Below are 15,160 nucleotides of genomic sequence, written 5' to 3'. Positions count from 1 at the left end.
AATTAACTAAACATCCTCAAAGGCAAATCAATCCAGGTACAGGAACCCAACACCGTTTGCTCACAGCTGTCACGTCTGAGAAGGTCAAATCGCCGGCCAGCACCGCTGATACAATCCTAGCAACGCTGAGCATTTGAATAATTCAAGCCAAGACAACAAATGTGCTCTTAGCTCTCTCTTCTGTTTCTGGATTTTATTAGGGAAGCAGATTAATAGTTCTTGGGATAAAAGTATAGACATGGGAAAAATATAAAGGTACATTTTTGGTTTCCATAATTTCTACGGAGATTTCAGAGCACATGTTCAGGTTTCATTACAAATCCGAAGAACAAAAGAAATCTTGGCCACAAAATGTATTTCTATGTTTTATTATTTATTAAGAGATCATTGTCTTATGCTTTATTTTCTTGAATTTTTTATTTTGGATAAATTACGACTCTGACATGTACTTTATGGGGCGGTTTCCCGGATAGGGCTTATCCTATTCCCGGACAAAAATGCATGTTTGAGCTGCTTTCATTTAAAAACACCTTGTCCTATTTAATTTTAACATATTTCATTGACATTGTTTTGTCTTAAGATGCACACCTGTAGGGGTGGTTTATCTTAAACCATGACTAGGCCTTAGTTTAATTAGAAAATATAACTAGTTTTAACAAACAAAAACATTACTAAAAACATTACTGGTGTATTTAAGATATGTCAGTGCAACTTGTTTTCAGTTTGGACAGCTCTTACATTTATGTTAGTCTAGGACTAGTCTAATCCCGGTCCGGGAAACTGCCCCGCAGTGTTTTTTGTAAGGTATGTTTGTAAAAACTTCTTAAATGACCTAATATTAATAAGGCCTAGTCCTGGATTAACTTAAACCTGTCTAGGAAACTGCCCCTAAAGGTTTTGTGTGAGATTTACACTACAGTGGTTGGTTTCATTAAGTCTGTTTATAAATAAGACAAGATGTGACATGATTTGCTGATAATATAAATGCTCATTTATTTATCTATTCTCCTGCAGGGATCATCCTTGTATTTGTCTCTCTTTATAGTGATTAATGCTTCATACTCACAGTATACAGTACATTAAGTATTTCACTGTAGTCAGTGTTTTTTAAAGAGACAGATGATGCTAAACGTGTGAGTTACACAGCAGCCAAATAAATAATTCAGTAAAGGGACGGTAACAACAAGACTTGTTAGTTATAATAACACAAACTCTACTATAATCCCTTCGAACAATAGTATAGCATGCATACATACTCATGTACAGGAAAAACATGAATGATATCATTGGATATTGTTGGAATATGAAAACACTATTCCAACAATATTACTGAGAAATAAACTCTTAACTCTTTCCACGCCATTGACTAGTTATCTAGTCAATTAAGAGTAAACTGTTACATGGGAAAACGTGTTCCTGATAAGTTTTTATAGTTATCTGTAATACCACGACTATCCACCCAATTTATAAAAAATCTAATGCAAAAAAATTATTTATTAATTTTACACTGTGTGTATGTTTTGAAAATCGTTCTGAATCTTATCTCTAACAAAATTCCTTCACAAAAATGCAATTATTTCAGCTTTTTGAAAAAAAAAATTATGTTTGAAGAAAAAAAACTTTTATGAAAATCACAAAAAATGCTGGCTGGAATTAAAAAAGGCCTGGCGGGGAATGAGTTAATAAAAAGAATAAAGATGTTTTCACGAATCACGATGCCATAACATAACCATTTTTGGCTAGTTATATAGTCTATAACATTTTAAAAATTAAAAACTTACTTCAATTGGTAACGCCTAAAAATGTAACGTTTTCAAAAACAATTAGAAAACTACAGAGCCCATAAGGTGACATTGGAGAAAAAAAAATATAAAGCTCAGTTTTATGTCCTCACGTGAAACTTTTGCGTGCTCACGTGAAACTTTCATGTGCAGAATTTTTTTTAAAGTTTACTTTTAAGTGCACGCGCGATAGTTTTACGTGCACACGCGAAACTAAACCTTACTTCATTTTTTCTCCATGTCCCCTTAGAGGCTCCGTAGAAAACCACTCTTCACATTGAATTAAAAACAAAAAGTACTGATGATCGTATCAAAATTTCTTCTAAATGTAAGAAAGAATTTAAGAGCAACAAATACCACATGTACGCAATAATCACGTACGCTATAATAAAATAATAGGCTATAATGTTTATAATAATGTTGATATATAACATTTACATTATATTTTAGATTACAACATTTTCTGTATTATTACATACATTATTATTGTTATTATTATTATATACATTATATTATACATTATTACAGCCTACTTATTTTTTCTACACATATAAAGAAGATGTGCATAATGACAAAGCTTTACGCTTCCTTCCTCAGTTTTTTAAATATCTATATGAAAGCGTCTGCTTAATGTCTAATGTAAACGTTATGAGAAGTCTAAACATCAATCACTTTTTTAAAAATGTACAGACATTATTATACTTTATAGTAAATTTTGAGCAATGCTTTATTACAAATCTAAAGTTTTAATTAGAATATAATTTGAAGTTATTTTATTTTTTGGGTTTGTTTATTGGTAAGGCCAATTACTTACATTTACTTCACATATTTAGACTTCAATTGTAGGCACAATGTTACATGACACAAGTAGTTAATACAACAAATGTTTATACACTGCACCTTTTATTGTGGATATGGACAGATATTTAAGTTCCCCCCAAACCATTGTGCACATGTTCATATTGCCAGTCAACTTGCCCGGCAGGCGAGTTAAAATACATTTTGTATGTGTCTCTGAGGTTACGTGCTTCTCTCGATGCATGGTTTCCCTGCCGCGACCGTTGTAATGGTACTATTATGTCCCTAAAATCACTGCTGACTTCCTCTAAAAGCTGATCTGCTGAGTTTTGTTCAGATGGCCCCAGATAATTGTACAGGACACAAGCCGCTTTCACAACAGAACCAACAATTGTGGGGGTCGTTGTCAAACGCCGGTGAAACACACTGAAACGCTGGGTGAGGATGCTGAAGCAGTTCTCTGAAACGCGCCGTGCCCGTGCCAACCTGTGATTAAAAATTCTCATGTCCTCCTGGGTGAGACCTCGTCCAGGGTATGGCCGAAGGAGGTATGGCTTTAGCGGAAACGCTTCATCTGCTACAATGACATAATTCACCTTTCCCAGTTCTGGAGCGCTAGGAAGTTCAACCGGAGCAGGGATATTCAAAGAACCATCTTCGAGTGCTTTGCCAAGTGCTGAATTTGAAAAGACGCCTCCGTCACAACTGCTCCCATAGCTATCTACGTCTACTGCAAGAAAGCGATAATCGGCATCAACAAGAGCCAGCAGAACCACAGAAAGTGTACCGTTAAGGGATTGGGAGCCTGAATTTGCAGGGACCTGAATGACAATGTGTTTCCCATTCATTGCTCCCAAGCAATTGGGAAAATTCCATCTTTCATAAAACCTATTTGCAGTGCTCCTCCACTTATCTTCGGTGGGCACAGGCATGTGTTCATCCCGGAGACAGTCCCAAATTGCTTTACACGTCTGTGCTACTATCCCTGCTACAGTCGAGATACCAAGGTGAAAGCTAGATGCAATTGTTCTGTATGAATCACCAGTGCCGAGGAACCTGTGAATGAAAAGAGACTTTGTTAGAGCATCCAACACAATGTAAACAACATTAGAAAACAGAATATGTTAGGCTTTGTGCAAAAACAATAAAAAGAATAGAGAACAACTTATTAATCTTAGTTCATGTTCATTTCAGCATTTACTAACACAATTTAAAAATCTTAGTTAATGCACAAGGAAACCTGGGACGATTAATCGTGATTTATACTAATAATGCCTGACTGCCTGTCTGAAATCGATTCTGATTCACAAAGGCGATATAACGCACAGCTCTTTCATGCATTATGTCTCTCTGATCTCAAGGAAGTACTAAAAAAAACTGAGTTTGAGTTGTTTTTGCATTTGAATTCAAATTTAATCTGTTTCTCAATCCAATGGCTGGTTTTCATAGCGGCTGCTGTGCAAATGCCAGTAAAACTGACTATTATCAGCTTAAATTTACGGACTTCATAGTAGAGGTGGACAATACTACATTAGTTACATTTTGCAAGCTTCTGTGTTTTATTAGGGTGTTTGTATTAGGAAAAATTTACTTCACTACATTCTAAAGCATAGAATCATGCTGTGTATTCTTTAATATTGCATATTAAAATTTATTTCAATTTACTTCTCCTTTCGGTGTTTTTTGTCAGTCTGTAAACCGATAGCTCCAAATTCTTGTTAATCTGTTAGTACAGTCTATCGCACAACAGCTGTTTCCCATTTAGACGCGTTTTCCCCGTGTTTTTGTTGATTTCACACTATACACAAATTCTGCCGCTCTGTCTTTTGCCACTCAGTGGGCGTAACCGCAATCACTTTCACCGAAGGTAACGTCACGTGCATACCTTCTATTCATTGAGAAGCATAGCAAGCATAATCGTACGATTTGTCATCACAGTCTTGTACAAATTGAACATTATACAGTGTTATTAATAAAGCATAACCGTACGTTCCTAGTGACAGGAAAAACAGAATAACAATGCACTTACCGTAAACACACTGCCAGACGCTGCTCAGGGTCAATTGGTTTCCGATAGTTTGTTCGAGATTTAATCAACAATGGAGCCACCAGTGTTAGCAGACTTTCGAACTGACCGACGGACATCCTGAAATACCGATGAAAGCGATCATGATACAGTTTCAACTCTTGTATCAATCGCTGGAGCTCCCCTTGCTCCTCTCGTTGCTGAAGAATAGGGTGCACCCAATAACGGCGTCTTTTCCTTTTCGCAATCAAAAGCAGAACCAGCTCGTCCTCGCTGCTGCTGCTGCTAGAAAAGTCCATGTTTTTGCTCACCAAGTACAGTATTTTTGACTGCTCTGATGCTGTGAGCCAAGTTTACATTGTGTCTTCCTCTGTGAAAAATTATAGGCTGGAGGTCTGAATAATGGGTTGCGCCACCTAGTGTACTGGCGTAAAATACAATCTTGATCAGCGACACCTATCTGCCAGGCGTGAAATTGATCAAGGCGAACAATCGTCCTGAAGTCAAGGGTTTTTGTTTAAACTCCAACACCACCGTTTCTCTCAATATTTTACTTGCCTTACCTCAACTTAGACGAATTAATACATACCTATCTTTTTTCAATGTGTGCCCTTTATCTTTTTATTTCGTGAAGATGTTACTGCGCGCCGAGGTCAAAGTGCTGCAAACTAGGTGCTCTTCCGCCAAACAATATAGTTCTCATTTTTTATCCGTTTAAAAACTCTTCTCTCTCTGAATCATATTTCTTGCAATGAAATTTAAACACAATCCCCTGTTTCTTTTTCTCCACAATATTGATGCTTTCCATTTATATGCTTTCCAATATAGAGATCTGTTTAGACCGGTATGACCATTCCTAAATCTTGTAATAACCTTGTCCTCTTTTTATTTCATACTCCAAATTCTATATTCCCAACTAATAGGTTGTTTTTATACATATATCTCCCTTTACTTTCTTTGTCGCATTGCCACATCGTTTTTGATGGCACTGTATTGATGGTCAGCTCATGTCTACATGAAAGGTCGCCCCCTTTTGGCAATCACTGGTAATGGGCCCATTAAAACAACCATTAAACTAGATTTTTACATCTAAGAAATGTAATTCTAGGGTTTAGGGTGTTTTGCAGATCTTAAAGGCAGGGTGCATGATTTTAGAAAAACACTTTGGAAAAAGGAGTCAGGCCGAGTACCAAAACACACTTGTAGCCAATCAGCAGTAAGGGGCATGTCTACTAACCGACATCGTTGCCTGGGTTGTTTATGTGTGTCTATCAAAAGAAAGTCCAGATTTTATTAGGGAAGGGGTGTGTTTGTTTAGGTGATTTCAAATATCAACATTGGCTTTTAGAGATCATGCACCCCGCCTTTAAGCGCACACCCCGAAGTTTCTCTTTACATCTCAGATTTCTCATTCAAAGCTTACTGATTTTTTCTCAAACTAAAAGCAAGTAAAAAGTCTGATAGCAAAATAATAATACACATCTGATGCACCACAAACGATCAGGACAAGTTATGCTTCAAAGTTTAATACTTAGGGTCTTGAGACCCCTTACCCTGATGTTTCCATTAGCAGAAAGATTCATTGTAAATCACATTTGTCTTGTCGTTGAGCTTAAATTATGTCCTTTATTAGCATTTAAATAGCAAAATTAGGTGAAGGTCAACCAAAGCGAGACAAATCATTTATCTCAATGGACAGCTGGTACTACAACAGCCCATAAAACAAACTTCCACATCAGTGCACAGTTTTATTAGCAAACCTTGAACATGTAAACCACCATTGCATGCATGCTGTTGTTCTCATGTTCTTGTATATGAAACAAATATTTCTCACACAAAAGAGTCACATTGTCATATTTCAAGGGTAATGAGGTTTGTTTGTTTCTATCTGATCAGAATGAGAGTTAAGCATGTTAGCCTCGTAATTGTGCATGACTGCACTCACAGCAAGAGATTTACTGTTATCTGTTAACTCCTCCCATTTTTATTCTCTTTAATAGGACGAACAATGAAACAGATGATGTCATTGGATACGAGCTTTGGTCTCAGATTGGAATGCATCCCCCCATAATTAATGCAAATAAACAGCCTTTGATAAAAAAAAAATGCTCCCAATTTGTCACTGGGGCAGTATCCTTTAAAAATATCATTTTTAGGTAAAGATATGTATACATTTGGCACCAATATGCAGTCTTTAGGTACCAATATGAGACCGCTCAAACATGCATTTTACTCTGGGACTAGACTAGGCCCTGTCTGGGAAACTGGCCCTTTAGATGCAAAGGATATAAAAGAAATAAATAATAATAATGAGAATACAAAAATGAAACAATTGAATATGAATATGTATAATAATAATGTAATAATAAAGTAAAGAGAATTATTTTGGGGGGAAGAACTGCCACACTATGTCCTAAATTAGTCTTTGTCTTTATGCAAAATTGGACAGGAAAGCAATGCTTAAAAATAGTTCAGATGCTCTATCTACAAAGCCCAGCCTTACCTGTATTAGTGTGAGATATTTATAACCCAGTCTGCGTGTTCTTGGATCCCATCCCTCCAACAACCTACACTGTGCTTTTCTTCCTTTCATCTCCATTGAATCCAATCACAACACGCTTGAATCTAATCACATCACCCAATGACCTCGGATTTCTATCTACGATGTGTTTCCTATCATCACAAAAACTTAAATCTGTTTCTCCAGCTGGTAGAGGACAGACAGAGGCCGGATGAATGCCCTGTAGACCCATCACCAATGTGAATTTATCAACCCATGAATGCCCGGCGTTTGGCCGGTGTAGTGTGTACTATAATGAGTCTCTGTCAGCTGTGATTAGAGATAAAGAAAAGCAGATCTGTGTGTGTGTGTGTGTGTGTGTGTGTGTGTGTGTGTGTGTGTGTGTGTGTGTGTGTGTGTGTGTGTGTGTGTGTGTGTGTGTGTATCTGCAGTGACACATGCTAAAGACTAAAAGTCGACAGACCGCAACACTGTTATTTCACTACAGTGCACAAACTAAACTAAGTTTACTGATTATGAATTTGTGGATGTTTAAAGGGAGAGATTGCAGATAGCTATCCTATAGATAGGGCAGACCGGAGAAGTCCAGTTATACAAATGTGTGATTTCTCAAGGAGTGGTTTCACAAAAATAAGTGCACTAAGAACAAACAACACATTAAACATCAGTCAAGGCTCAAAGGGGTGTAATATCTCAGTATCACAAGAACTGAGATACACAGAAATAAAGCTTAAGTTAAAGTGTAAAAACACAATGCAGATGATATATTTACTGTGTGTGTGTGTGTGTTTGAGGTAATGGTGATATGGTCGAGACCCTGATCAGATTAGTGATAATTAGTTAACAGTATTTGTCTTCTCTCTACTTCTGCAGCTTTAGATCTGTAGTGTTTATATGTGCGAGTGTCTCAAACCAAAGATGTCCGTTTTGTTCAAGGGAATGAATATTATATAATGAAATCAAATCACACAACTTACAGAAAAAATCAGGGGTGTGGTACCTTTTCAACAAGTACGTCTTTGTACCTAAGAGTTCATATTAAGGTACTGGTACCAAATGCATACCCATCTGTACCTAAATGGTGACAACTTTTGTACCTTTCTTTTTGACAGTATACACACATTCATATTCAATGTTTCATGTTGTGTTAATGATTATAGATTGAACATCAGTATCACAATAAAACTGGAGAGTTTCAGATATAAAGACATTATGTGTACCTGCTGAAGAATGACCATGGCTCTGCTGTTTGTGTTTACTGCCGGACATCAGATGTTTCTGCACGAGAACCTGAACAATAAAACAACAGGATCAGTTACATAATATAATGATACACAAAAAGTAGAATACATAGAGTAAAGAATGCAGGACAAGTTTTTAAAATGCAATACACTTTTATAGCACTATTTAATACTGTATTCCAAGTGCAAATTAAACACCGAGCACAGAGCATTAAATGTGCACTGGCTGAAAGTCATCTGACCTGAGTTTGTATTAAAATTTTATAGTGTTGCTGTAGTGATCACTGTCAGAAAAAAATGGTTAAAAATGGTCCCATAAAAAATAATTCATTGGATTAACTTAATTAAATTGTCTAAATAACTCAATTTAGTCTAGTTTGAATAACTCAAATTATCGTAGTTTCAATAACTCAATGAAGTGTAGTCTGAATAACTCAATTCAGTTACTTTATATAAAACGTTTTTATATCATACTAATTAACATGAGCACATGTTAGCATGCTAATAATAATAACATATGATACTTTGGATTAGCTTCTGAGAAGAGACTGATCTCCAAACAGGCATTAACACAGTTAGAGCTCATTGAGAGTAATATGTCACATCCACAACTTAACCACAAGCGCCACTCTTCCCCACGATGGTAACCAAACAATTTGAAAAAATATGACACAAACGCTTCTAAATCAATAAGATAAACGAACATTAAACACTATTAAGTCTTTCTCTTTACTTAAAAATGCATAAAGTAACACTTAATTAAAAAAATTACTCTCCAAAAGCAGTTGCATGCAAAGCATGCTGGGAAATACAGATCCATGGCCCAGTTAGTAATAGCAACCATAATCATTCAGAGGACTGAACATGATAATTAGGTTGAAATAAAAAACGGTATTCTTTTGCAGAACCCAAACTCAAATTAATTGTGTTAAGGCAATTAAAAAGAAGTCAATAAATTATAGTACATATTAATTTTGTGTTAGACTAATTAAATATATATATATACTTATTGCTCTTAATGAGGTATTTTAAATTAATTGAACACAATTTTAATGTGTCATTAAGGGCTTGAATCATTTTTTTGAGTGTTGTCATGGGGCAGTACCCTTTATAAATGTCCTAATATGTACCATTTAGGCCTACAGATATGTATACATTTGGTACCAATATGTATCTTTGTACTAATAGGTACTAATATGAACCCAGTGTTAAGCAGTCTTCTTTTAGTTTTTAGTACAGTTTTATTCATATTTTGAATAAACTTCGATTTATTAATTTTAGTTTTTAGTAACTTTTGTCATCTTATTATTTGCACAGTAATATTGCTATTTAAGTTAAATTTATTTTATTTCACAGTTTTAATTTTGTTTCGGTTTATAATTTTAGTGCCTGAAACTTTTTTCAGTTTTTGTTAAGGCAACATTTCTAGTGATCGTTTACTTCAGTTTTTACTTCATTTTCAACTATATTTAGGCCAATAATTAACATACATGTTTTGGCAGACTGATCTCACAGAAAGTCATGTTATAGTCATGAAAAAATTTGATGAATTATTTTCGTGCCTTGAGCACAAATGTCTTTTCGTGTCACTTGCACAAATTTCTATAAATAGTTTTTCATGTCCGTGGCTTGACTTTCTTTTTCATGGCATTTTATGTATTGTTTTCTATATATTCTAATTTATTTTATTACCATTGTCGCTTGGGTTTAGAATCACTTTCTGTTACATTTTTAGACATCCTAACCAAACCCTAACTCTAACCCCAAAAGAATAGTTTTAAAATCTGAAGAAAAAACATGTAGAAACCAAATAACCAATACATTAAAGTACATCCAAAAGAGAATACAAAACAAAAAATGACATGGAAAGAGAGTCATTCCATGGACACGAAAAACTATTTATAGAAATTTGTGCTGAGTGACACAAAAAAAGATACTTGTGCTTAAGACACGAAAAAAAGCAGAATTTTGTGCAATGGACACAAATAAATAATAAACATTTTCATCACTATAACAGGACTTGCTGTGAAATCATGTTGCGTTTTCACAAGGTTCAGTTTTAGGTAGTTTTAGTTAACCTTTTAGTTAACTTTTTGAAAGGGTACTGCCTCAGTTACAGCTAGGGACCATTTTTTTTCAGGACACACACAAATGCACACACAAGCACACATGCACAAACGCGCATGCATACACACACACAGATCTGGTTTCTATTACCTCATGCTAATGTCCAACAATTCTGCCAGTAAAATGCAGACAACACACAAAGTATCACTGTTTCTTTCTTTTCATTAAGATTAAATAACAAACACTGACAATAACAAAACAGTATCTTTAAATATAAAAAAAGGAACAACAAAAAACCTTTGAAACATTCTCATGTTAAATAATTTAATTGTAAATGAGCAGCCTCGCTTCCCTTTGACATGACTCCTGAAATAACATCATCTCCCCCAAACTTTTTACAGCTCTGTAGCCTACACGAGTGAAACATTTACAATATTAAATGTTTGTATACTGCAGCTTCAGTTAGAAGTTGCAGTTTCAGTAGTTGTTGCTGTAAGTTTAGCTGGTTAATCTGGACACGCTGAGGTGAACAGGTTAAATGTGTTCAATAGTGCAGTGTGCACGCACCCATTAATAATTTACTCTCTAATTAAGCCGCAACTCCCATCTGGGAACAAATGCATCACAGTTCGGTCACTGGGAAAACTGGGAAACAGTTCAAACAGACTAGGACTTTGTTTTAAAAAACTGTGCTACATTTTGTATTTGGTTGCATGGCTTCACCAAACCTCAACACTAAATTTAAACAGTAGACATTGGTTTTCCACGGACCATAGTATGTTTTGGTACTCTGTATCACAATTCATTTTTAAAAGCCCAATGACAATTCTGTTAATTAGATAAATTAGAAAAAAAATAAACCTGAGAGAGGGAAATAATATTCAATGATTCTTCAAATCAATTTCTTTTAGATTGAGCTTTTTTACCACTTAACAACTAGAACAGATGCCTGCTAATGAGATGGAGATTATTTGAGAAAAAAAAGGAAAAAATCAAATTAGACCAAATTAAAATCTATAAGGGTGCAAATCTGGTTTCTGTTCTGACCAATGACAAGACAGAAAATAGCTGTAAAGTATTTTAAGGGGCAGACAGACAGTAATCCACCGCTGAGCTGTATTTTTATCCTTATCCTCTAATTTTAAATAAACACACTGTATAGTACGCTTAAACTCACATATGTACATTATAGTAAAGTAGTAAATTACATCAAGATTGTGCAGATCGGCCCACATCTTTCTACAATAAAAGTTTTCTCAAAGAAATAATTTTTTTGAACCTTCAAGAAGTAAAACCAAAGGATGAAATCTGAAAAGCTAAAGCACAAAATGCTGAAATGTAAAGCAAATGTGCAAACCACATCAGCTGTGTCGTGTCCTTCAATAGGGGCAGAATTTAGCAAACCTCAGACACTTAAAACGCTCCAATTTCACTGCGTCATGAATCATCTGTGCTATAGTGACACATCTGATATAAAATGTTTTAAAGGATATAATATCAGATGCAGTATGATGCAGTTTTTAATTATATTTTATTCCAACTTTTTTACAGTTGTTTTTGTAAAAAGGCACATATATCCAACAAAACCATGTGTTTTTGGATGTACCATGGTGATACCATGGTATTCTTAAAGATCAAGGAAGCACTGAAAGATGATGGTACATGATATATATGGCAAATTATGACTTAACAGGAAACATTGCATTAAAGTAGCATTAGATATCACCACAGTGGTTTTATGTAAGAAACAGTATGCCACCAAGTACTTTATAAATATTAATAAATTAGAGGTTAAAAAAAATCTTGAACTATACATAACATAATACACATAAAATAGATTAAAATAATATATTTTTTAATATAATTACAAACACAGAGCTAGTGTATATATTATATAAACTACAGTCATAATCTTTAATCATAAATTATATGTTGCATGTTAAGACCATTAATGAATACAGTGAAAAAAAATGATTCATTCAAATTATAAAATTTTTTAAGGTAAGTGGTTGCAATAAATGTATTTAAGCTACATTAAAAAATAAATACATAAAACTTTTTTGTTTAAATGTAGCTTAATTAAATTGATTGCAACCACTTACCTTAAACAATTTTAGTAAATTGAATGAATGATTTTTTTCAGTGTAGCTGTGCTGAGCTGTAAGTAATAAAGTTTACATAAAGCAACATACAGAGTCCACTCACCAAAATGCTGACAAAACTTCCCTTTCTGTTTCAGGCAAGATGAAAAACACAAACATCCACACAGATGAGTCGTAGGTAAAGCTAAAGATGCAGAATAACTCCTGAAGCGGATGAAATGTGCTCCGTGTGTGACACCTGCCTCCAGTGAAGATAAACTCCTCTCATTCACCAACACTGATTCATCACACAGGGGGGTGGAGGGGGAGTTAAGACACACCTTACAAACACACACCAACACAACACAATAACACACACACATACACCATGCCAAATGAATAGTCATGTGTCTGTCTGATGAAAAGGTCACCGCTTCATGACATTTGAGGGGCTTATTTTACAACTATGCATCCTGGAGTTGACCGGTTGATGTCTACTATAAAGCACCGTGTGCTGAAACACAGCCTAGAAATGAATATTTTTAATCAATATTTCAAGTTTGCAACAAAATAGTAACAACAAAATAGAGTTTAACCCCCATTAGCCCCTATTTTCCTGTATGCATTAAGATTTCCTTGGGGGTAGAAATTAACCCAGAAATTAAAAGACATACATGATATTTATTTAATGATACAAATAATATATCTTTTTTTTACTTCCCATCTATACATTAATGCTGTAGGGCTGTGCAAAAATATCAATACAGCTTACTATCGTGATAAATACTTTCACGATAGTGTATCAATATTTCGATCTCTACTATCGGTATCTTAAAAACCCCATCAAATCCCTCTGTGTACGTCAAACAACCTCCTCCGCCGCTGCTGTAGTTGTCGCTGTCCAGTTGTCTGTCATATGGGTGATTCTCACAAAACCATTGAAACACCACACCACTAATGATTTTAGCTTTAAAATGTGTAATATAGTAACATTAAAAAGCATCAGAATTAACACAATACTGTGTTCTAGCTTGCACAATGTGTGATTTCAACATAAGAATTTATAATTGGAAATTTTATCTTGATTTTCTGCTGAAATTCTCATTACCGCAATGTGTCCAGCTGTGTTTGAACATGCGTTATGTTGTAATTTAATCAAATTAACACAAAAATATTAAGAAAAAAAATAAATGGATGTTTTGCTAGACTACTTTAGATGACAGAAAAAATATTTACTGAATATTCATGTATAATAATAACGAAGAAAAATTAGGAAAATGATGTGTCCATGCCTGATGTTCTCATCCTCCGCAACACTTTTTGAGAACAGTTTAAGCACACACAGAATTTTAATAAAGTTTGATTTTGAGTGACCAAGCACATGGACCAGTTACTTCAAGATGGCTACCAGGTAAGATCTTTTTTTTACAGTTAATTTGAAATATTGTCTTGTCAGAATGCTTACACGACATTTTGATTATCATTACCGCAACAGATGCTTATTAAATGTTAATTTAATTAATAGAAGCATAATACTTTGATTTTAAATGCATGTACAGAATCTCCAAATTATGTTCTTTCAGGTTTGTCATGTCATTTTGAAAATATGTCAGTGTTGATGTTTTCTGACTGTTGCGGTAATGAGATTTTTTAGGACTAATTTTTTAAATTATGTTACAAAAAGTGTTAAATGATAAGTAAAAGTTTTTAAATTAATGTTCCCATTTACTCCAGACTTTGTTTTTCAATGTCTGGTGGGAAAAAAAGTAAATTTAAGCAATTTTTACATTTTCATGCTTGACATTTTTAAAACCAAGTTTTCGTGAGAATCACCCATATACGGTCATTCAGCCAATGTCTCAGAAGTTAGCGGGAGTGGGAAAATGGCAGAAAATTTAAAAACATCTGCAGCTTTCAAAGCCAACATGTGGAAGCACTTTGGCTTTACAAAAAAGGGGAAAAATAAGTTATTTTTTTACATTTTTGATAAAAAAAAGGAAAAAGTATTGCAATATATCGCTACATGCAGCGTATTGTATTGTATCGTGATACACTGTATCATGGGCCACATTTCGTATCATGAGGCCCTTGCCAATACCCAGCCCTGTAATGCTGTGTTTTGGGAGATATGAAGTACTTCTGTACCTGTTTACCACTAAATTCCTGAACTACATCTTTAGAAAAATAGCAATTTTTTATGAAAAATTCACATCAATTATGATCTAAATTTGATTTAAATTGTTTTTAGATATTGATCTAGATGTTATGCGTTACATATGGTCATCTGGTGTTTAGAAAAAAAACATAAAAGAATTACAGGTTAGGAAATAAATCATTTTGACCAGCAGAGGCCCATCCATTCATTTTACTGGATGTGGCCAACTGCTCACATCACTACTTTAGTGATACATTTTGTGAATTTATGTATATATAAACATTAGAAAGGACATTAAAAAATAAATATTAGTTCAAAAAATATTTTTTTTTTGTAGTTTTTGATGCATTTTGAAATGTCTGTTTTTATAAAATGCCACAGAAATTTGACTTAATGTAAGTGTGTGTACGTGTGTGCGCATGTATGTGTGTTTGTGACTGTGTGTGTGTGTGTTTGTGTGTGCGCATTAGAGCCCACCAAGTTACACATT

General features: G+C 34.5%; 2 protein-coding genes across 5 annotated transcripts in view; both read right to left on the bottom strand.

The window, feature by feature from the left end:
- The window catches only part of myo7aa (myosin VIIAa), a 60,434-nt gene extending 47,673 nt beyond the window's left edge, over window positions 1–12,761 (bottom strand). For all 4 annotated transcript variants that reach the window (XM_055174256.2, XM_073853835.1, XM_073853836.1 and 1 more), the window contains exons 1-2: window positions 12,640–12,761; window positions 8,347–8,416 (exon numbers count right to left, since the gene is read on the bottom strand). In XM_055174256.2, the coding sequence (XP_055030231.1) occupies window positions 8,347–8,364 (18 nt within the window). In that variant the 5' untranslated portion in view covers window positions 8,365–8,416; window positions 12,640–12,761. The remainder of the gene's footprint in view (window positions 1–8,346; window positions 8,417–12,639) is intronic.
- On the bottom strand, window positions 2,666–5,021 carry LOC129419199 (uncharacterized). The gene is made up of 2 exons (XM_055174257.2): window positions 4,609–5,021; window positions 2,666–3,635 (listed from the first exon to the last, which is right to left on the bottom strand). Exons 1-2 carry the CDS (start codon window positions 4,902–4,904, stop codon window positions 2,708–2,710), a joined length of 1,224 nt encoding a protein of 407 aa, XP_055030232.2. The 5' UTR covers window positions 4,905–5,021; the 3' UTR covers window positions 2,666–2,707.
- Window positions 12,762–15,160: the final 2,399 nt, after the last annotated feature.

The sequence above is a fragment of the Misgurnus anguillicaudatus genome, chromosome 15 (assembly GCF_027580225.2).
Source record: "Misgurnus anguillicaudatus chromosome 15, ASM2758022v2, whole genome shotgun sequence".
Lineage (NCBI taxonomy): Eukaryota > Metazoa > Chordata > Actinopteri > Cypriniformes > Cobitidae > Misgurnus > Misgurnus anguillicaudatus.
Note: the sequence above shows the minus strand (reverse complement) of the source record. Positions and strands in the feature narration are given on the sequence as shown.

Coding starts and splice junctions, on each gene's coding strand:
- LOC129419199 (XM_055174257.2), bottom strand. CDS start 4,904: ATGGACTTTTCTAGCAGCAGCAGCAGCGAGGACGAGCTGGTTCTGCTT. Junction 3,636..4,608: donor CGTCTGGCAGTGTGTTTACG/GTAAGTGCATTG, acceptor TTTCATTCACAG/GTTCCTCGGCACTGGTGATT.